Raw genomic sequence first — 22,667 nt, 5'->3', positions numbered from 1 at the left:
ATAGAACATCTTCTGTGAATATCTGTCTACTTTGGAAGTTACAATTAGTTCTCTAAGTCACACAAGTCATGTCTCCCAGCATCCTTAAGATGAGGAATGCACATGCTCTCGGGAGCTCATTTGTATAGACTACAGACTGATAATGAGTTGTTGCTGAGTGTCTCTTCAGTTAAAAAAAAGCAAAAAAGAAAGAAAGAAAAGAAAGATTTGCCAGTCCAAAAGGGAAAGAGAAATGCCCAACCATGCTGAGCCACTGGGGACATTTGGCAGCTTTTCCCTACAGCTGTGCTGGAAAACTTCCAGGTGAGTAGCTCTACTTTTGGGGGCACTGCTGCCACCAAGGTTGTGATCCTGATGGTGGCACCATGCCCAGGCTTGGTGATGCTGCCTCTCAGGGGGAGGAACACAAGACCTACTTGTAAGCCAGAGCTCCTGCAAAGTGCTTCTGGATGTAGGTGTCCATCACGGGGCGGAAGTGGAAGTACTTGCTGTCACGGAGCAGGTTGATGATGAACACCTGGGGACATGGAGAAGGGAGCCCAGCTCAAGGAGCTGCACATTGCTGCCAGGGGACTACAAACAAGTGACCCAAGGTAAGGAGCATTCAAATGCATGAGCTGCTTTAAGCAGTCACTGCTGTGTGATCAGGTATTGCTGGTTGCTTCTCCCACATTACAGTGAATATTGCTGCCCCTGCAGGGGCTGAGGTCAGCCTGCCCTCCTCACCCAAGATCATTCCAGAAGGCACAGCTGGGCCAGCTGAGTATTTCATATCTGACAGAAACACAGTACTAGTAACATGATCATAAGGAACATAAAACTCACTGAGCACGAGGTAAATAATCCAGCAGCTTACCAGAGACTGAAAGACCAACAGACCATACTTCTCTGTGTTGTCATCCAAAACTACAAACAACGTGTCCAGAATATCTTGTAAGAACTAAAACAACATAAACAAAGAATTTAAACTTAAATTGTATTCAAAAGGTTATTTCTCCTCTGCTTTAATTAGTTCATACATGTTAATATTGTTGTGAAAAACTTGGCAAGGATAAACCACTTCAGGTTCATCCATATGATGTGATAGATTTTAATTTGATTTTACAAAGACAAATTTTTCTCTTTATTCTGCAAGGAATATTTTCAAACAAAAGTGACAGAAAACCAAAAAATAAGAAATATGTACTCTATACCTGATATTTAATTTTGACTGAGTGTTCCTCTCACTTTAAGCTGACTGCAAGTGCTGCCTGACACCAGTGGCAAAGAACTTGCTCTCATTCTCAAATCATTGGAGTCTCAGGTACTGTTCAGCATCAGATCTGAGGCTGGCCAGTACATTAAATTATGTTTAATATTGAAATTTTTGTTAAATGACAGAAAGTAAAGCTTTTCTAACAAGCATTAATTGGGGCAAGTTCCATGTTGCCAATTGCTTCTTTCACCCTTAACTCCACAGCTTGTTGAGCACTGACAGGTCAGTGATTTTTCTTCTCAAAGCACAGTCTCCAAAAGGATGAGTGTGAAGGAGAGTGCTGGAGATTGTTAACTGCACATTCTCTCATGATTTTTTAATCTATTCTACTTAAATTTCTGATGTGGACAACAAGAAATAAATTATAACAATTTATGAAGTCCCTGAAATGATAAAATGTCTTTTTTTCTGAATTATTACATTCTGTTCTTCATATCCCACTGCCAAATGACAGTTGATTTATGGGGAGAATCAATTACTTGTCCCCATGAAATAATTCAATCCATATCTTTCTTCTTCTTTCTCTATAAAAACCAGATACTTGTATTGCCCTACAAATGAGGTGTACAAAACATGACATTCTTGAAGAATTCCAATACAAATGGGATTTGTGCTGCCCTGTTACTGTTACCAAGTTATCACAAAGAGTAACATTCATAACAGATATGGCAGCACTCAAATGAGTTACACTAAAGTGGTTTTAATGATAAACTACTTATTATGTGATAGGATTTGTCTTCAGCTTCTTCTCCTTGGTTGTTTGTGTTAGAAATCAGCTTTTACTTCCAGATTTATAGAAAGTTCCCAGCACACCTAAGATTATCAGGAGTGAACTTTGTTTTGCTGAGACCACAAGTATTCAAAGGCAATTGGAAGTTCTGGGCCCTAAGGAAGCTCAGGCCACACCAGATTATCATGTAGAGCTGCAGTGGCTACACAACCTGGTGAAATGATGAGCTGGCAGCCAGAAGCCTGGGGCACTGCTGGCTGGATGCAGCAGAGAGCCCTGCCAGGGTCAGTGTCTGTGTCCCATACTGTCCCACACCAGCAGCTGTGTGGGACTGCAGGCTGCAACCACTGGTGCTGAGGAGCCAGCACATGTGGCTGAGAGAATCTGACCAAGGATTAGCTCTGCTTTGATCCCACAGACTGACTGTGCACTGATTCTCAAGGGTATCTTCCTGTCCAGTTTCATGTCATAATAAAATCCCAATTCATACAGGGTGAAAATTCACAGTGTGAATCAAAAAGCACAGTGAGAGGAAGCCTTCAGAAGTGGCCTGCAGGTCTGAACTCAGTGCCTATCACAGATACATCCAGAGGCTGTAATTTAATGCAGTACCTTTACAATCTCCTCGCCACTGACATGTCTCAGTCTTCCCAGAATATCCATCACTCGGTCTGGGTAAGCTTTCCATTTGAGCAGGGCAAGCAGATCCACTGCAGAGAGAGGAAGGAAGAGCTAGAACCACACACAGAGGGAAGGATGGCAACCTCAGACCCATCAGATTCATCACTTTGCACTTCTCTGGATGCAGACCACACTTCTTGGGAAATGACACATACATATAATGGAAAACAAGAAGTACAATATGGAGTGAGTTAATACTGCTAATGGAGAAAGGAATGGAGGAATGGGAAAGGGCTTTGGAAAGAGTAAAGGTTGCATTTTTCCCTGTGTGACTTGACACTGCACTGTGGACAATCCACTCCTGTCTGCTTCTGCTTTAGGGACATTGCTGTAAAAAAAAATCTTATTTACTGAGCCACTCTGTCAAAGCCAAGCAAAACAAACTCTGGACTGTGTAGAAGTGCTAACAGTGAATTTTTTTTCCTCTCTTTCTTAATTCCTGCTGCCTTGGGCAGTTCTGAGGGATCAGCAACTCACCATTCTGGGTCAGTTTGGTAGAAGAGAGCTGTGTGGAGACTGAGAAGGTCTCTTTGGTGCTGCGCTGGAAGATGAGGCTGGAGGGGATGTTGGGGCAGCCGTTGTAATCCTCCTTGCAGCAGGGCAGCCCCAGGTAGAGCGCGTGGTTGTTGAACGTGCTGTTCTCATCACACTGCAGGGACAGCACAAGGGGGGAGTTGCACCTTGTCCATCTCATCCCACACACCCAGAGCCTGTCAGCAGTTCCCCAACAGTGCCTGTGTTGGGATTTTTGTGGGTGCACACCAGAAGAGACCCAGCTCTACAGAGTTATCTCCAACCACTGCCTCGTTAGAACTCACCAGATCTTCCAGAGGTAAACTTAGTGCTGCTGCCTGAAAATGGTACTGAACAAATAAACCCAGGTGAATCAGCAGGAAGGAAAAACCCCAGTGCCCAAATCTCTTGCTGCAGGGCTGCCAAGCTCTGGCACTGCAGCACGAGACATTTGAATCCAGCACAATGTCATCTTGCAAAGGCACTGAGCATTTGCTCAGGCTGGTAGAAGTGCTGAATGCTCATGAACACCAGCGTGTTTGAAGTCAAAATGGATGGGATTAATAGCAGATAAATCATTATTATCAGGATGGAAAAGGTAAGCTGCACCTAGAATAGAAGGCTCTAGCCAAACCATGTGATTTTCAATGTATAAAATTTTGAAACCACTATTCATCTGTTCCTCACAAACTTCTAAGAAGGGGGAGATGGATAATGTAATGACCATTAGTCATTTAAGTAATGAAGTAGAGATGAGCAGTGAAAAGTCTGCAGAGAACTGGTACCTTATAAACATAAAGCTCATGGATGTCATCTGACAAGGTCGTGCCATCATCTCTCATCAATGGGGTGAATGCAAAACCAAAGAGTTTCTTTTCTCCCTTGTCCTTTGCTGCAGCAAGAGATAGAAAGAAGGAATTGTATTTGTGCATACCTTGTCAATATATACAAGATTACTCACCAACTTCTCCACATGCCTAAAAGAAAACAAGCAGCTACATAACAAACAACTTTTCTAATTCCAATACCTTTTTTCTGGTTCTATGTAAAGGACTGACAAGCTTCAAATCAAACACAGACATGCCAAACACAGCAAAATCTAAACTGTTTATCCTGCAAAGAAAACATTCTACAGAAAACCCCAACAAAAGAACAGCAGGGACAAACATCTACAAATTGCTTTGCCCTGCACTGACCGTTCCCCATGTTTTCAGTGTGCTGCTTGATAAATTCAGCAAAAGGCTTAGCAGAGCCCCCTCACTGTGTCAGGCCGGCCTCCCTTCCCTGCTCCCCCCCAGTGACGGGTGCAGCTGTGGCTCCCCTGCAGGAGCCGTGGGGCACTCACTGGAGCAGTGGCGGAACTCGAAGCGCAGGTGGGAGCCGCGGAAGCGGTCGATGGGGATGGGCAGTTTGATGATCTCGCCCCAGCGCGGGCTGTTGTTGTGGTACAGCACGAAGGAGTGGTACGCGCTGCGGCTCGGCTCGCCCGAGCCCAGGCTGATGCAGTCCTGCCACCAAGGGAAACGGAGCATTGAGCACAGCACGGCAGCACCCAGGAGCCATTCACTCAGCCAGTGATGGCCTTCATATCATTTCTATAGTTATATTATATTGTGTATATATATGTAATTTATATAACCTTTATATAATTCATGGCTTGTCGAAGGAAGGGGACCAGGACACCAGTTGGTTCATCACAGGCCCCTTAGGTCCGGTCTGGTCCCTCAGGTCCAGTTTATTGAAGAAAGTATCAAACACTTATACAGCAAATAATAAGCTTATGAATATTCTGTAAGCCAAGCAACCTATTGGTTAAACTACAGCATTAACTCATCCTCATTCCTTAGGGGTACACCTCTCTTTTCTCATGTCTCTTTCACTGTTTGTTATCATACTACAGCTAGGCCCAAGGACACTGCTATCTGTGCAGGTGCAGGACTTGGAATTAGCCATGGTTTTGTACTTTTCCATTTTCTAGCAGCTAAATTCCCAACAATGGCTTTCTGTGGACATAAAGGAGTCAGAAGCAGAAATTCAGACACAATGAAATTTGAATTTAGATCTTGGAATTTTGTTTCAGGTCAAAGGGTGAACTAAGAGACCTGTGCTACTGGATGAATCCCACTATCTTAAGTTATTATTTAAGCTAAGTTTTCCATCAAGTACTGAGTAGATACAATAAACACCTAAGTCCAAATATATAAAACTGAGTCCAAAAATAGGATACAATAGGACCATCACTTGTAATATTAGCTTTCTGTGAAAAGATCCTTTAACCAGATTTCTGCTTCAGTATTTGAGTTCAGAAGTGATAAGTGACCTTTCCAAGCTCTTTACCAATATTCATCTTTCAAAACTACAACTATCCAGCCTCACCAAGTATCCCAGAAACTTCTAATCAAGTTACTTCCTCAGTGGTAAGCAAAGAATTTCTGTCTTAACACTCATCACTAAAAACATAATTAGATCTAAATTTCTGCCTTGAGATATAACAAACTCAGAGATCTTGCCCAATCTGTGCCTTCACAATAATACAGATGAAGAAAAACATGAACTGATATTGTTCAGAAAATAAAAGAAATTCTTAAAATATTGAAGTCTTGAAAAAAGGACAGTAAAAGGTCCTTTGTGATGAAGACATGGAACAGGTAGCACATTTTTTAATATATGAGCACTAACCCATGCTCTAGACCCAGCACTGACAAAGAGATGCAGGAGATACAACATCTCTCAAAACCAAGCAGAAAAAAGACAGCTTGGAGATTCTTCAGTTTTAGCATGTCCAAGGATAATGAATCCAGGAAGAAACAAACTAAGCAGACCAAGAATAACACATGGAATATAAATTCTGATGTAAAAACCCCCCATGGAACAATATGATGACAAGAACTGCTACTGGTCATTTCCCCAAGGCGTCTATAAATTTTAACCCAAGAAAATACCAGAAATGTTGATTTTTTAAAATCTGTAACCATCTGACTGCCCAGTCAAGAACATCCCATTAACCAGACTCAGTTCAACCCCTGGCAATAATCTGCTGGCTTTGACAAAGTTAAGAATTTGTGAAGGCGCCCAAAAGGGAAGAAATGCTCTCTGGAATTCTGGGATTCAATGCAAGGACAGCCTATGTTGACAGGGACTCACTGCAAAGGCTCTGATCCAAACTGAGTGACTGAAGGCTCAACTCACACAGCTCAGTCCTCTCACATAATCCTCAGCCACCACATGGGATGAGTCACAACCCCACATTTTTTTAATACAGCAGCAAGAATTAAGTGTTGCAGATAACAACAGGTTAGTAGAGAGCAGTGCCAGTACTGCAACCCAGAACACCTCTAAGATTCCAGTTCTATTCTGTAACAAGAATAAATGGTTGGGCCTCAACACAGCAATTCCAAAACCTCATTCTGCATCAGGCTCATAGGAGCAAACAAAACAGTATTTCTATTTTCTCTACAAGGTACAGTAAAAATTCAAATTTTAATGTGAGCTTTTTTTGTCCCATCAAGAAGCCACCTGCTCTGGCTGACAAACTGCCAGTCTTTGAATGCAGTTGCATGCTGTGAACTTCAAATAAATCAATAGTCTCTCCTTCTGATTGTTAACTTAGCTCCCATGCAGTTCTACTACAGTCATTGTCTGAGGAGGGCAGACTGGTAAGTCTTTAATTCTAAATTGTGATCTGCAGAATACAAACATCAGACTAATCTCCAGACACCTGGTGACCCTGAGACCCAAATATGCAGAGGAATTAGAGGGCAGAGGCAGGGAAGGGAAGCTAAACTAGAAACCAATCAGGAAATCTCTATTGTTAAAGGTGTGCCTTAGAATTCATAGGCTATTCCTGCTACTGGAATAGAAAGAAGAAACAAGTGAGAAATGTGTCAAAGGATTTTTTTTTAAATTTTTCAGACTATATTGAAAGATACTAACAATTGAATAAGACCATTTTGAGAAGGAAATACTCATTTTCATTTTGAACAGCACTACATTCTGGAGGTAATTTCACTCCTTTCAATAGGACTATTTCTGGATCAAGATACACTCAGCAGCAATGAGGAGCTGAGAAAATTCTCATTAATGCTGTGCATGGTTCTGCTAAAGGCTTCACAAAGGCACAATTCAGATTTGGGTTGTGCTGCTGGTTGGGACAAGTTTAAGGATTTTACTCTAAAATCAGATCAAAACTGTGGCCACTTCCCCCCTCCTGTGTGACTGCACACAGTGCCTGTGTTGGCAGCTGTGCTCCAGAGAGGCCTTGGGGCAGGGATGGTGGAGGGCACTGCAGACAGGAGAGCAGCCAGTGCTCCAGGCTCCATCAACTTTCAGGGTTCTGCCCACACTCACAGGCAGCACTAAACACCAGGAACCAAAGATCTCCCAGACACAAACCAAGTGTCTCTGCTGCTCTGACTGCAGCTGCACAGAGGAGCAATACCATAAAAACTGGGACAGAGAGTTTCATTGAAATGTGATCTAAATTTTAAAACCCCACAAAGATCCTTTCTATATAAAGTCTCTCCTTTATGGCAAATACTGGAATGGTTTGTGTTGAAAAGGACTTTAAAGCTCATCTTGTTCCAAACCCCTGCCATGGGCAGGGACACTTCCCACCAGACCAGGCTGCTCAGAGTTCCTGGCCTTGAGCTCTCCCAGGGATGGGGCAGCCACAGCTTCTCAGGACAATCTGTTCACCTGATTTTTCCTAACTGGACTGACCATCCTTTCCAATGTTTGTGCCACGCCTGTCCCACTCTGCCATGTAAAGCCCCAATGTACTTCCAATAGTAATAACAGGCAAAGCCAATGAAAAACCAACTTCATCTCTGTGAATGACCACTCCAACCAAACTCACCCAAGTTAAGACTGATAATGACTAGAAATGATCTGGCTTTTGTATGTAATCATTAGGCACCATCATGTGTTAGCATTTGAAGATGCTGATATTGCAGTTTGAGGGACTCCTCTTTGTCCTTGGCAGACTGAAATCAAGTGATGATTAAAACTTCGCAACTCAGTTTGAAAAGCTTAGGCAGAAAAGGAATCTGATCTTCCTGCAGCAGCTCTGAGCACAAACGAGTTCCTTACAAGAAATACACTTCACATTTAATGAAACCATAAGCAGCTGTAGTAATGAGAGCTCTCCTTTCAATTAAAACCAGAAGACTGTGGCAATGTATTCCTACACACTTCTAGGTGTTAGATTCTCCACAGTAATGGCTACAGAGCCCATTTCATTGCAGTGGAGGTAAAAGAAAAGGTAGGGGGAGGTTATTTCTGATAGCTGCTCATGCTGAAATACTTCCTGTTTACTTCTCTAGATTCACAACCTCCCACCCACCTCCTTCTCTTCAATAAAACTGAAAGAACAGAGGAGGTAAAACAGGAAACATAAACAATCCCCATTCCCAGCTGGAATGGAGCCAACCCAGGGTGAAATTTTATTCAAGTTATTTTCCAGAACTACATTCAGTACTGTAACCCAACAACTCAGATTTAGAAGTCTCCCTTGGAATCACATTTCATCATGTTTGAATGTGTATGACAAACATTATTTAATTTTAGATATGCCTATACTCCTTAGTTCTGATTACAGTTACTCTAATTTTTTTTTTTACTTTAGCCACTGACATCACATTTGGAAATCACACAGGCTATTCAGTTTATGAGCATTTTCTCCAAGTCTTCTATCCCCATATAAGGCAAGTGCTCCAAATCCTTACAGATTTATAACAGACCATAATACAGAGCTTACAAACTTCATAATAAAAAAAAATAGAGACAGAGAGCCAGTTTTATTTTAACTCTTCCCTTGCATCAGAGACTCTGCCCTGCAGGGAGCACCTGAGGCCCTCAGGGAGAGGAGCACTCACCTTCAGGATCTCTCCATCAGCATAGAGCACGTACATGGTCACCTCGATGTTCTTCTGCACACTTTTGCCACCCCTCTCAAAGTCCCCCTTCTCCAGGGTCAGGTACAGGTCATTCCTGATGTCACCTGCAGGGACACAGGGAGCCACAGCCTTGAACTCCACAGGGAACACGGGGCTGGCCCAGCTCCATTCTCACATCGTTCTCTGTGTTCTGCAAGACGATGGCTGATGCCCAAATCATTCCAAGCAAGTTAATTGTTAATAAGGATGAACAGTTTAATATCAGTGCATCAAACCAGACCATTGTTAGTAATGCCTTTAATAATGTGAACTCAGGATCAAGACTGGTTTTAATTATGTAAGTGAGGAAGGGAAAAAAACCTCTTGCTGCTATACTGTGCCTTGTTAGCTGAGCTGGAAGTGTCAGGCTGAGCCTGATAAAACATCCTTAGCTTCACACTTCCTATTTGCAAGATATTTTATGAAAAATAGTATTTTTGTGATGATCAGAATAACATTATGTTCAGTTAGCCTTTCAAGCATTTTCTGTATTTTCATAATTTCCTTTTATCATAACAACAAAATAAAAGCAGCTTTTTTGGGAACCTGATCACAATTCAGTTCAGATGGATTAGAAAGGAATTATAAATGTAATTTTTGCTAGATTTTTGGCTGGCCTCTGGTATCCATATGCATGGCTATATGAAAGCAGGCAGTATGGACACTTGCCAGCTTCTCACTACGTCATTTTCAGGAGCTTTCAGACCAAATTACTATATTCAGAAATAGAAATGCTTGTGTCTCAGCATCTTGTTATCCTGATTTTCACAGACTCTAGCTCACTTGGTTTGGTTTTATTTTAGAATCTGATCTGGGAAGCTGCTTTCAAAACTAATGTGCTCAATTCTAAGGCCTACACCAAAAGGACAGCAGGTATCACCTATTTTTCTGTAAGATTGAGTTACTGTCACCATTTTATGATGGTTCACCCTTAACATTTCTTTTTATCCACTTGCCAGAAAGGCAAACATACTAAAGAGCAATATATAAAAATACCAAAACCAACCAAAAAAAAAAATTCAAACCCTTTTAAGGCAAGTATTTTGCTAATCAGCCCCAAGACACTAAATAATGAAGTAATGGAAAAAAAACAAAGACTCCTTCAATGTCTGGTTTCTTCCACTTGGAGAAACTGATGCAGTTAAATCTCTGTATTAATCAGAAGCACAATGAAATAAGGCAGCATTTGCTTTCAGGCACTGAGGGACATCCTTTTGTGCCCCTCAAAGCAGCACTTCAAATTCTTCCTGAAGTCTAAAACCCCACAGAACTTGTTCCTTAATCTACTGTAGGGACAAACAATAGATGCTCTCAGTTCCTGCCTTTGCTTTCAGTTTTATTCCTGGAGATAAGGCCAACTCTTTCAGCATGGAAAATCCAGCTCAGTGGCTGCAGTCAGTGCTTCCTGCTGGGAGCTCTCTGTGAATGGCAATCTGTGTGCAGAACCTGCTCCTTGCCCAGGAGCCTCCCTCTGCTGCAGGGTCAGTGCTGGGAGCCCTCCCAGCCAGAGGCTGAGCTGCCAGGGGGCATCAACGGGGAAAAGATGACAGCAAGAGCTTGGGGAAAGACCTGGGATCTTGGATCTGCTTTGGCTTAGCAAGGCAAAACCAAATGCAACAATCCACAGGCCACAATAGAGAAGATTATCCTGGGGATCAAAATCAAGCTGAGATACCTCTATCCTGATTATAGGGATAGCAAGGAAATACAAAATTCATCACAAAATATGGTTTGAGTCCTTTGCTTTGACAATTCTCGTACTTAACAGACTCCATCCCTTTCTCTCAGTGGTTTTCTCAATTAGGAAAAAAGTTTCAATTTGTATGCTGTAAATCTTAATAGAAATTAATTGTACTCACTATAATTAGTATTTAGGAGCTCCCTACTTGTGACCTCTTTTCTGGAAGGCAGTCTGGCTACACAAAGTCCAATGTTAGATAGCAAATCATTTTCCAGCCTAAATTAAAGGCAGCATTTGGTTATATATAGCATCTTATCTTCTATTAAGCTTAACAGGAGGGATATTATTCCACTAATTAAAAAAACTGCCTTTGGGGTGGGGTGTAGAGGGATCTTAAAACCAGTGGATTTGCATAAAAATTAAGGGAAAAGATGGAAAACGTGTTATAGTGAAATACAACAGTGTATCTTCTCTTGTAAAAACAGTCTATTGGCTCCTCAAAAAAATAAAAAAGATCACTACATGCAGTAAAAATAGGAAGCAAATGCATCTAACAAAGAGAAAAAGCAGTTAACCATCAGGTAGGGTGATTATTTTGGTGGAAATCACCTTCCTACAAGGAGCAATCACCTTTTCCTAGCATATGAGTTGACCTGAGGCCTCACAAGCCCTTTGTTTTCCTCCATTTGCTTGTGGTTTTGGGAGATTTGAGCTCTGCTACCCCAGTGGGTGGCACAGAAGCCAGAACAAGGGCTGGAGCACAGAGCAGCTCATTGCAGCCTCTGCTCTGAGTGTGCAGGGCCAGAGAGAAAGCTCAGCCCCACGTGGGGCTGGGCACGCAGGGACGGTGGGCATGGGACACTGAGGGACACCTGGCATGGGACAGTGGGCACGGGACACTGAGGGACACCTGGCATGGGACACTGAGGGACACTGAGGGACACGTGGCACAGGTCAGGCCCACGGTGGCATCAGCAGGAGCAGGAGTGGCCTGGGCAGCTCCAGCCCCACAGACTGTGACCTGGCCAGGCAGGAACGTGGGCACACAGGGCTTGGCCAGATGGATTCCATTGCAAAGAGCCAGAGAGACAAACAATGCACTTGTTCAGGATGTCAGACCACTCATGCAGACTGCACCAACAGCCCTGTGCCTGTGACAGCAAATCCTGCATTCTGGGGGACAGCCAGGCTGGGACCTCAGCCTGCACCACCTCAGGCCTTCCCAAACAGCAGCACAGAGCACAGAACTGGCTGAGCTGTGGCCTCCCAGCAGCAGAAGAGGAATAAAAGATGCTACAAGGCCAGTGGGCCATGGGTATTTATAGAGCAAAGCCTGCTGATGTCATTTTAAGCTGAGGTCTCTGTGCTGGATGGCTGTCAGGGATGAACTGAAAACCTCAGATTTTTCAGAACAGGATTTGTTTCAAAACCCATCTCTCTACAAATGTTTGCCAGTTAAAAGCAAAAGTAAACTTCTTTTTAGCATAATCCATGCACTTTTTATACACATATAGTTACTGACATTAATTCTGGATCAACTGCCTTGAAAGACAGTATTTTCCATGATAATATCAAAAAATCATCTTCTGATATTTTTTGGGGCTCTTTCTTTATAAATTCCCTTCACCTTTACTGGGGTTTTGTTTGTATGTTTTAACCTATTTATGAGGCCCAATGTCCAACATACAGCTGTTTAAATTATAAATCATAGATTATAGCTTGGGGGGGGCTCACTTGCATTGACCTGAAACTATTTTCATGGTAATGGGGGCAAAAGGGAGTGGTGGAAAAGGCTACATGAGGCAAGTATTGATTTTGCATTTGCAGTATAAAGGAATGTACTGGAAGACTTCCAAATAGTTATTTATCATTTTCAAGACTAATAACCTGAAGCAGCCCAACAGCCACTCCTTGTCCAGGCTGCAGCAGAAGAAATGGCAGTTTATCCTGACAGGGTGTGCAGGTTTTCCACTGGAAGACTGACCAGTTACCGGTACTGCAAAATAGTAACAATTTACAGGAACTGTCTGCATTCAATCAAACGCTTTTTATTCAGGGATCCTAAAGATTTTGGTCCCACAAGACAGGAAAGGTCCCTGTTTTGTGCAGAATACTGTATCAAAAAAGGGCACATAATTCACAGAAGTTTATGCAGGAGAAAGAGACACAAATTTCTGGTCTCTCAATTCTTACAACTTCTTTTTCTGAGCTTGTGACTTTGTGGACATGTAATATGTCCCTGCAAGCTGGGGAAAAGCAGCAGCTCTCAGAAGTCTGCATGTGTAGATCTAGTTTCAGCTAACTAAAATAACTATTTATGCAGAGAATATTGGATTTTTTAAGGTGGAAGTTTGGTCTTTTACAATTTAGGCAGCCAAGGGGGAAAAAAATATCAGAATATCGAGTTTAGGTCTGCTTTTATGAAATTGCTGCACTGGTCCTATTCACTTAGGGCCCCACACTGTGATGCACTGTCTGCTGGACTCTCTAACACCTCTGGGTTTGGCATCTCTTCAAAAATAGTGGCACTTCACAGAAGAGTGAATGGGCAAGAAAGACATTCAGAGTATCTTCCACAGTGGCTTCTGAAGAAAACCCAAACCTGTGCATTTATGTCCCATCCATAAATGAACAAGCAGAGCCAATCAGCAGCACCCCACTGACCTGAGCCAAGTTACAGCAGCTCCAGCTGAGGCCTTGGGCCAGCAAGGAAAGGCTTTGAAGCAAAGCATAAAGTGTAGAGGATTTGTGTTCTTGTGCAGTGTTATCCATCCCGTGTTCTGGCTCTGTGTGTCTGAGCTCCCTGCAGGGGAACTGCTCTGCCTCCTGGCTGAGCCTCTCCCATTTCCCTGCACACTCCCTCTGTTCCCAGGAGCTGCTGCTTTGGAGGGGGCACTGATGGGCTCCTGGTCTCAAACAGGAGAACTCCACCCTCAGCTGGAGGGGCAGCTGCCTCCAGTGCAAGCCCACAGCTTCCTGTGAAGGGCAGGGACTGCAGCACAGCTGAGGCTGACGGGAGCAGCTTTGTGCTCATCCCATCACTCAAACCAAAGGGACAAGGACAAAGTGGCCAAGGCTCACTGGGAAGGGTCTCCAGCAGCCTGTCTGTGTTATATTGTTCCCCCCACTGGGTGACCCTCCTGGCCTTAACAGTGCCACCCCTCTGCACCCCCCCCATATTCTCACTGCGCTCCTGGCACAGTCCCACGCTGGGGATCACATTCCATCCCTTCCAGCAGCTCATTTCTCTGGCCCTTCAGCAGCCAGGCAGCAGGCTTTTTTTAAGGCCTATATTCTTGAAATAGTTACAGGGAGCAACTATTAACATAATTGTGAGCAATATTACAGCAACAAGGGGAAACAAAGCTTTTATCTCCTGCCTCTATGGCAAATTAAATTAGCTTTTTTTTTTCTCTAAAGAAAGCATTATGCAAGTTTAACTCCGTGTGCTTCTCCAGCTTTCACTGAGCAGAACACAATTGTTTCAAAGAAAAGGGACAAGCAATACTTATTAGGTTATTTGCTACCCATTGTTTGACTTCTATGTATAGAAAAGAATTTATACAATGCCCTTTTTAAATGCAGTGATTTCCCTGGAATAGTTGCCTTTCAGTAGTAGGAAGTTGTTTTTTAATGCTTTTTGTCTCCGCCAATTTTCCATTTCCACAAGTTTATTTATGACAATAACACTTTTTATTCTCCCTGTAGATACTTTCTGGTGATAATCATTACAAAATTGGCTTTTGGTCTCATTAACACTCTTGCCATGAACATTCTGAGAATGGCTGATGGATTTTACCATGTCCTTTCCTCAATGCATTTTTGCCATGACTTTGTGCTCGTTGACTGAACAGATATTGAGATGCTTCTCACCTGTTTCTTACTGATTCACCTGTCACAGTTCCTAAATTTGCCTGAAAGCCTGTGGTATGAAGAGAGGCAAAGGCTGCACCTCCCTGTCACCAGAGTTTCCCTGTGATGTTATGATTCGCTGTCTTTATCAATCCCAACATTCCATGGAAGATATGAAAATGGGAAAAAAGCAAGCAAAAAGCAGACATTACACAGAAAAACAGAAACTTACACCCAACAATCTTCATCTCTGCATCAGAAACAAAGGGGAGAGAATAAAGGGAAAGGAACAGGAGAGAAGCCAGGAAATTAAGACAAGGAGAGAGAAAAAAGAGAAAGAAACATCACTCACGAGTCGGAGATGAAGCATGCACTTTTCATCAGAGGATCAAAGGAAAAGACAGAATACTTATCAGCACATGGGCAAGGGAGGGATGTCCTTGGGGGACTGACAAACACCAAGCCTGTGCAACAGATTTCTGCTCAGCAAGTCCTGCACAAAGCCCAGCTGCAATCCCCAAGGAGCAGCACAGGCCTCACTGCTCTCAGCTCTGGGAAAGGTAAAATTGGCACCATCAGATGCATGGCCTTAAACCCAGGAGCAATTTAAAAAAGGAATAAAAAAAAACAAAACAAAACAAACCATAAATGAACAAGACCCCACCATAACTTCTTCAGGAGGCTGGTTTGACTGAATCCCCTCTGATTTTGCCAAAAAAGATAACTGAAGTCTTTATGACGCCCTTGTCAGATCACAACACAGTAGGAAACAAAGAACATTTTATCTTTACAAAAGAAGGCAGGAAGGGTTGTTTTATACAATACTAAACTTGTTCTGCATAACCATGCAAGATACAAACCCATAAAGAACCAGTTTCACTTTGTTTCTCAATGATGACCAGCTAGCACTGATGTTTCTCCTATCTGAGGGACAGAAAAAGAGGGCTTGATACAGGGAGCTAATGCTACACTTTAGAAAACAAAAAGGGATAGGAAAACAGTAATGAGACAGCTACAAAATTTTAATAGTTAAGATGTGAGAGGATTTCCTGTTAAAAAAGAAAATTAAACTGTTTAAACCTATGACAATAAAATTAAGTTAAAGTACTAGAGGTATTTACTTTTTAAAAAATAGGTTTCTTGGTTCAGCAGAATGATCACTGTTTTTTTATTTAAGCACCAGGTGACATAGCCTTTATTAATTTATCCATAAAAAACATTTTTAAACCACACTGTCCTGAAAAATCTGTATCCACTTGCAAAGCACAAGTCATGAATTTTCTGTGCTGTTTTCTGGAAGAGGAAACCCTGTGTTAACGACAAACAGTTCTGAAGCAAAGCAAGGAAGAGCTGGTTTGACAAAGACTATTAAAGCAGCAGACATGGCTGAGAACTGCTCATGTGCATGACAGGCTTCTGTCTTTGGTTAGGGGTTTTTGTTTCTCTTGTTTTGGTCATGTCTGTCCCCAATGAATTATTTTCCAACTTTAGACAACACTCATAAAGCTAAGGGAGAATGTTTGAGCCTGGCTGTAGAAACAGAAGCACAGAGTCCACAGACAGACATTCCTTGCTCATGCAGCTGGGCCAATCCACCTGAAGGGTATCACAGCCCCAGTGTTCTACCCTGGATGTCAGGCAAACTCCAGCCCCAGCTGGATCTGTTGTGTTAAAAGCAAACAACAGGTAAATATCTGCTGTCACTTGAGCACATCAAACATTCTTTGAGTTCCAAAAAAACCCTGATTAGTGATTAGACTGAACACTGTTTGCTGCATCAGTGGAGTTCCATTACATTTCAATTGGGGAATACCCAAGATAGTGAAAGCCTTTGTTTGGAGCCCCATTCATGACTATCCCTCTCCTCACAGCTCCTCTCTACTCTGGCAATGTCCTCATTTATAACTACAGTGAAAGTTGATTCACACTTCCTCAACTGCTTTGCTTTTCTTCCTTGGTGTTTACAGACACGTACAAGCTGCCTTTCCTCACAAATAGCAGCATTATTCCCACAATGCCTAAAGCTTTGCATCTAAACTCTATATATGAAAACCTCTTGTGGCACACCTGGAATCAAGGAGAAGTTCTGTGCCCAGACCCTGTAGAGAGGCAGGAAGCATTTAATAGCAGAATGGTGATCCTTTCACACATTTGCTTCTATCTATCAGCATTTTGAGCATATATATGTGTGTGTGTGTGCGTGTATAAATGTATGAGTCCAATTCCAAAAAGGTTACTATCTTAAAACCCCAGTGTATCCCCCAGAAAGAACTGTGGTTCTCACAAAGAGAATCTGGAAATTTGGATTAGCTGCAGTGAACAGAGAATTTTAAAAGCTTAGGGCAGGAGCATTTTTTGTATGAGCACTGCTGACCTGTTTGCTCCAGCCCTGGCCCAAAGCAGAAATACAGGGGACACACTGTGCACATGCAGAGGGGCCAGGGCCCAGAAAATAAAGAAAAGTTACTCAGGGAACACTGAGGACACAAAACTGTTCTTTCAGCTTCAGTGGCCTGAGCCACCTGAGGTACAGCTTCAGCCACAGAAATGGAGGATCAAGCAGTTCTTGCAGGAGAATCAACTCCCGTGCACACGTGTGTAAATGTGACACATCCAGCTGTGATCTCAATTACAGCAGATCACCTTGCAATAATTCATCTTTTCCCTATTTGATTGCTTTAGGTTATGCCTGGAACTGCTATGAGATCATTAAGAACCAAAACTTATAATTGGCTTTATAGCCCACATCCTCTGCTGCTCTGTTACCACTATTTTCAAGCTCATTAGTAAATATACACATGTTGTTCTGTATCCTTTGACTCTTTAGTTTCTAGAAAGGCTTCCCACCTACTCCCTATTTTATTGTGGTTTCTGAAGAGCTCTCATAATGAGGCTACAACTGCTTCTGGTACTGATGTCTCACTGCAGCCTTTTGAGTAATAAAATCTAATGCTTTTCCCATTATGCTTTCATCAAATCTCCCATGCCTGTAAAGTCATCCTTGGGCTTGCTCATCACAGCAATGAAGTAATAGTTCAAACACTACTAATTAGCAAACCCATTTCTTAGCACACTGCAAAAGCCAAGCCACTGTAACACCAGGTTTTATGTGGCTGCATGACTGCCCACATTCTGGGCTCTTCTCAAATGAACTCTTGCCTGTGCTGGGGCTGCCAAGCCAAGAAGCATCTCCAGCTGCTGCTCCAGAGGGGAGGAGCAGAGCAAGCACAGCAGGGCTGCAGCCATGGAGCAGCTGCTCTGTGAGGCCAGAGGGAAAACCTGACCTGCACCTTCTCTGCTTCTCATTGCAAAAGGATCACACAAACTCAAAAACATCAAGGTTGCAAAGTGGAAACTCATTTTTTTCCAGGGTTTGGATTGTTGGGAAGAAAAAATTTCATGCATTTAAAAAGAAACATCTCTATGCTGGGTGTAAAAAAGGGATATTAACTGGCAGGGGTTGTGGGGAGTATCAGAGCAATCCTTCCAGATCCCCTTCTATCCCTGTGGTTTTAACACCTCTCACTGTAATGTCTGTTCCTGACAATGCTTTAGCATTTACCCCTCCAAATCTGGCATTTACTGATAAACAGGACAACTCTGTTACAAATCCCACTCAAGTAAAGTGTCCATCCCAGTTGCACTCGATTGGGAGAGTAGGAGAAAAGAATGACCAATATTTCAGCTTGGAGCTGCTCTGCTTACCTGGCATGATAACATCAGGAAATCCCAGCTTCCTGGTGACAGAAACACCTCTGTTAAAGATCATGGGGTTTTCCCTTCGGATCTGCTCCATGTCACCACGAAGAAGCTGAAGAGATATTATAAGTCCTGGGAAAAAAACCAAAGAGGTTCATTGTTTCTGACCTAAGAATTAGATTCTGTGTGTACAAAGCATGCAGGTAAATGAATGTTTTCTCCACAGTTAATTTAATACAAAATATAAACAGTTCTTTTCTCCCTTGGAGCACTTGAAAATTGAAATGGAGGAAACAAAATTGTTATAAGGTACCAGTTAAGCACACAGAATTATATTAAAATACAACTCCTAACAGTCAGAATACTTAATTTTGCAGGCATGTCCCAGGTACAGAAAGTACCATTATTTCTTTCCTTCACATGCAGCAGGTTACAACACCTCTGTCTGAGGGAGCACCAACCACACAAAGCTCTGGAACATCTCTAAAGCACCTTTAACTTTGCTTTATACCATGAAAAAATGTAAATCTCAAAGTATATATTTTCCACTTATTTCTTTAACTGCTTCATAGAGGGCTGATGATTTTAATGAAATTCCCAACAGTTCCTCAACATGTTTGAGGAGTGCCAACTGGCCAAAGTGACTTCAGCAACCAGCTCTGTGATTCAGAGCTGAGATAGGAATAATTCCACACTTCATCTCAGTCCAGCTGTTTTCTCCACCTGGTTTTAATTTACAACACAGGAGAGTGAACTGGTAAAATGATGCAGTTCAGCATTACCATATGAAAGAATACCAGGACTGAGCTCAGCCATTGAAGCCCAGTCTCACCTGCTGAGCACACACTACCAGCTCCTCATACCCACGAGAATTACCTGCACAGAGCCATTTTCCACATTCTCCATCTCCTTCAGTGTCACTTGGTCAAGAGTTCTCTCTGTCCTCTCTGTTCACTGCCCAGAACACACCAAACCAAACCCTGCCTTGGATGCACATTTTTGCATGAGCCAAAGTCAGGCTCTTTCCTAGGCTCCATATCTGGGCTTTGTGACCAATATTTAGTCACCATTTTCTCAGAGAAGTTACCAGGGAAACAAAACCAGGAGTATCATGTACCTCCCACCCACTTCCTGCCTTCTCCCCCTGAAATAATTTTCAAGCCTGTTGTTTGGCTTCAGTCAAATCTGGCAAATAAGTAGATACCCAGATTACATGAAGATTGTATACATTTCATGAATTCTAGGAGCTGGGATGAAAAAAAAAGAGGATAAAGCCTTAGAATGAAAGAAAAGAAAGGCCAACCAGCCAGCTGGACAGTCAGCATGTATGTACTCAAAAGCTGCCAAAACATGGACTTGCAACTGCCCAGCTGGGTAGGCAGGAGAGCACTGCAGGGAAAACACAGGCTCTGAAAGCATGGAAAACATCCAAGCCCTTTGAATACCAGGTATGAGGGTGTCTGTGTGTACAGAAGGTTTCACAGCACACAAGAGACATGTTCATTAGAAATCAGCCTTGACTATTTTTGCCACTTACAGGAAAACTTGTTCATTTTATATCCTTGTTTGCTATTAAAAAACAAACCAATGAAAATAAATTTTAAGAATTCCAGTATAAAAGGAGTGGAGCAAATTTGGAAGTTCAGACATGTTACTCAAGTTTTCAAAGTTACAAAGAATTTAGGAAGATCTTTTAATAATGACTAGTGGATAACTTTAACTGTAGCAGGAGGAGCAGCAGGGAATGAAACCAGCTTTACACACAGTAAAATTCCATATCTGCAAAATGTTTTATTTGCTTATTGTTGTGCTTAATCTCTTGTATGGGACTGTGCACTGCATATTCCACTAGTGTCTCAATATGCAAACAAGCAAAATTAAGACAAATTCAGTACTTGGACATCAGCATGATTCAGGCACTTGGTAATGAATGCAGAACTGGCTGTAATGAAGCTGAACTGTACCCTATCAGCTGCTTCATTGGGAATGGGAGAGCAGTGATAGCTCTGAATTAGCAGCTGCATACATCATTACATGAGGTAAACAGATAAGACAGGCTTTACTTTCCCTATTTATCTGTCATTAGCTACCAAAGGAAAACCTCACATCTCAGTGCATTTCTCTGCTACAAATAATCAGCTGTTTTCTAGAGGAGATGTTCAGCTGTGGCTCTGACAAGCCCCAGAGGTATTTACCATAGTTGGAGCTGGGGGCTGTGTATTTGGTGCTGGACTTGCGGATGATGTTTTCGTGGATCTGGCACCATTCGTTCTCATTGGTACACCTAGAACAAAAGAACACTAATTCCAGTTAAATGCTTTCACTGAACCATCTTAGAACACAACAGTCAACTCTGCTGTAGGGATAATATGAAAGCTTGTAGGGGTCAGATGCATGAGAGAAATTCCACATAACTCTTATTTTTAAAAGTGGAAGGAAAAAAAAATATTCTCTAATAGTTATGTCCCTTCAATGGACACTTTGGAGCTGGTGGTGACTCTTCTGTCATAAAAGCCATTGTTCCACTCTTCAGATTATGAGAGCATGAAGAAAGCTCTGGACGTTCTATCTGAATTGTCATGTAGAAATGAGTGCTGCACTTCTGTTCAGGATGCAAAGCACAACATGCAGGAACTGCAGTGCCACTGGGACAGGAACCAAGGAAACCATCCCCACACTGAGGCCATAGGCTGCTGTCCCACAGGATGGGAGAGACCTCACCCTGGGGAGAGAAAGGCAAAGAAGTGACCTCCTTTGTCAAGCTTTGAATGGAAGGTGAGCCAGATCATCTTCTCCCGTGGGAAAAAAATGGCACCTTTACCCCAAAGAGTGCTACTGGTCTAAAGAGAAAGGCAAAGCAGTGTCATGCTCAAGTCTAACTGCATTTTAAATACATCTGTGCTTTACCTAAATTACCACGGCAAGATTCAATGATACCCCACAAAGTCAGCAATTCTTAACTCAGCAGCAATAGTGAATCTCATTTCTCCTGAAAAGCAATTGGATTAAACCATTTAATTAAACTTCTGTCCTATTGACTCTTAAAGGTTAAAAAAAAAATAAAGCTAATACTCCAAGCTTTCAGCTCCTAGGGGTTTCGAGAAAAGAACTACTTTGTAAAACTTCTCCAAGGATATTTCCATTTTTTCCCTTTTTTGCCTCCCCCCAAGAGTACAACATGTCAGCACAGCCAGGGTAGGACACACAGCAGCCCTGTGAAGACAGTGGGGATGTTTTTGCTTGCTGCATTATGTAACTGAAGAACAGCATGGCAGGAGGAATTCAGGCTATCTACAAGTAGGAACTGGTAATTTCCTACAGCTTCAGTCTTGCAAAACCATGTGCTGCCAAGAATAATTAGGTAACCCCCAAAGCCTGTGATGGCACAATTACTGACACCCCCAAATGTTCTTAGAACTGCAAAAGGAACAGAGACAACTTGGAACAAATGAAACACAGAACATTTCACTTGCTCTACTGCCCACTCCTGGAAGTACTGAGTCCCTTCTGGGAGGAGACACCACATCCCACAAGGTCACACAAGGCAGATCAGCATGAAGTGACCCAGCAGAACTTCCCAGGATGGTCAATTGACTCTATTTGCACCCCCAAAACAATCCCTCAAAACCAAAACACAACAGAGCTGAGGCATTAATGGACAGGACACCCTGCCAATAATTGTAGTGTTGTGTGATAATTCAGCTCATCAAGAAAAAATAAAAATTATCTTCACATTGTCAACACATTAGAAGCCATTTATCCTACTTAAATAAGATTCTCCTAAAAGTAGAGAGAGAATCTACAGTACAAACTCTAAACCATCCTCACAGTTACAGACAAATGTCTAACTTGAGGTGATTTTTTACTGCTATGCAGTGCAAGTTAAAAGAGGTTTCAGCCTCCAGTAACTTATGCCTGGAAATTAACCTGCAACCAAATCATCCCAAAAATCAACTTGAAGGCAGTTTGAAGCCAGTTTTGTACCAAGTGCTGGTGGAAGCTGCACTTTGCATTTCCTGAGTGCCAGGAAGGAAGATCATCTCCCAGCTTGGACAGGCTGGCCTGGAAACACTTGGAATGTGTCTTACTGTGCTCACATTTTACTTGTCCAAATACCAAGTGGACAAAAGAATCTATTTCTCCTTTAAATAAGAATTCACTCCCGAGCCATCCTTCACCTTTGAGGCTGGCTGGTTGTGCAGCAAATGCACATTTGGAATGCTTTCCATCCCACAGCAGCTGGGGACAGCAATGGGATGGGAGCTCTTGTCCAGCTGGGCAAACAGCAACAATAGAACAGCAAAAGGGAAAGGCATTCAGGCA

General features: G+C 42.5%; 1 protein-coding gene across 14 annotated transcripts in view; it reads right to left on the bottom strand.

The window, feature by feature from the left end:
• DOCK3 (dedicator of cytokinesis 3) overlaps positions 1–22,667 on the bottom strand; it is a 187,548-nt gene that overhangs the window by 61,179 nt on the left and 103,702 nt on the right. For 10 of the 14 annotated variants that reach the window (XM_064723947.1, XM_064723948.1, XM_064723950.1 and 7 more), the window contains exons 13-22: positions 20,540–20,628; positions 18,351–18,476; positions 14,878–14,895; positions 9,053–9,177; positions 4,525–4,687; positions 3,965–4,071; positions 3,144–3,315; positions 2,598–2,695; positions 857–940; positions 417–517 (exon numbers count right to left, since the gene is read on the bottom strand). In XM_064723947.1, coding sequence (XP_064580017.1) covers positions 417–517; positions 857–940; positions 2,598–2,695; positions 3,144–3,315; positions 3,965–4,071; positions 4,525–4,687; positions 9,053–9,177; positions 14,878–14,895; positions 18,351–18,476; positions 20,540–20,628 — 1,083 coding nt within the window. The remainder of the gene's footprint in view (positions 1–416; positions 518–856; positions 941–2,597; positions 2,696–3,143; positions 3,316–3,964; positions 4,072–4,524; positions 4,688–9,052; positions 9,178–14,877; positions 14,896–18,350; positions 18,477–20,539; positions 20,629–22,667) is intronic. The other 4 variants (XM_064723946.1, XM_064723954.1, XM_064723941.1 and 1 more) reach the window with 1 other exon arrangement.

Source organism: Zonotrichia leucophrys, chromosome 12 (assembly GCF_028769735.1).
Source record: "Zonotrichia leucophrys gambelii isolate GWCS_2022_RI chromosome 12, RI_Zleu_2.0, whole genome shotgun sequence".
NCBI lineage: Eukaryota > Metazoa > Chordata > Aves > Passeriformes > Passerellidae > Zonotrichia > Zonotrichia leucophrys.
This window is presented reverse-complemented; position numbering and strand designations above follow the sequence as displayed.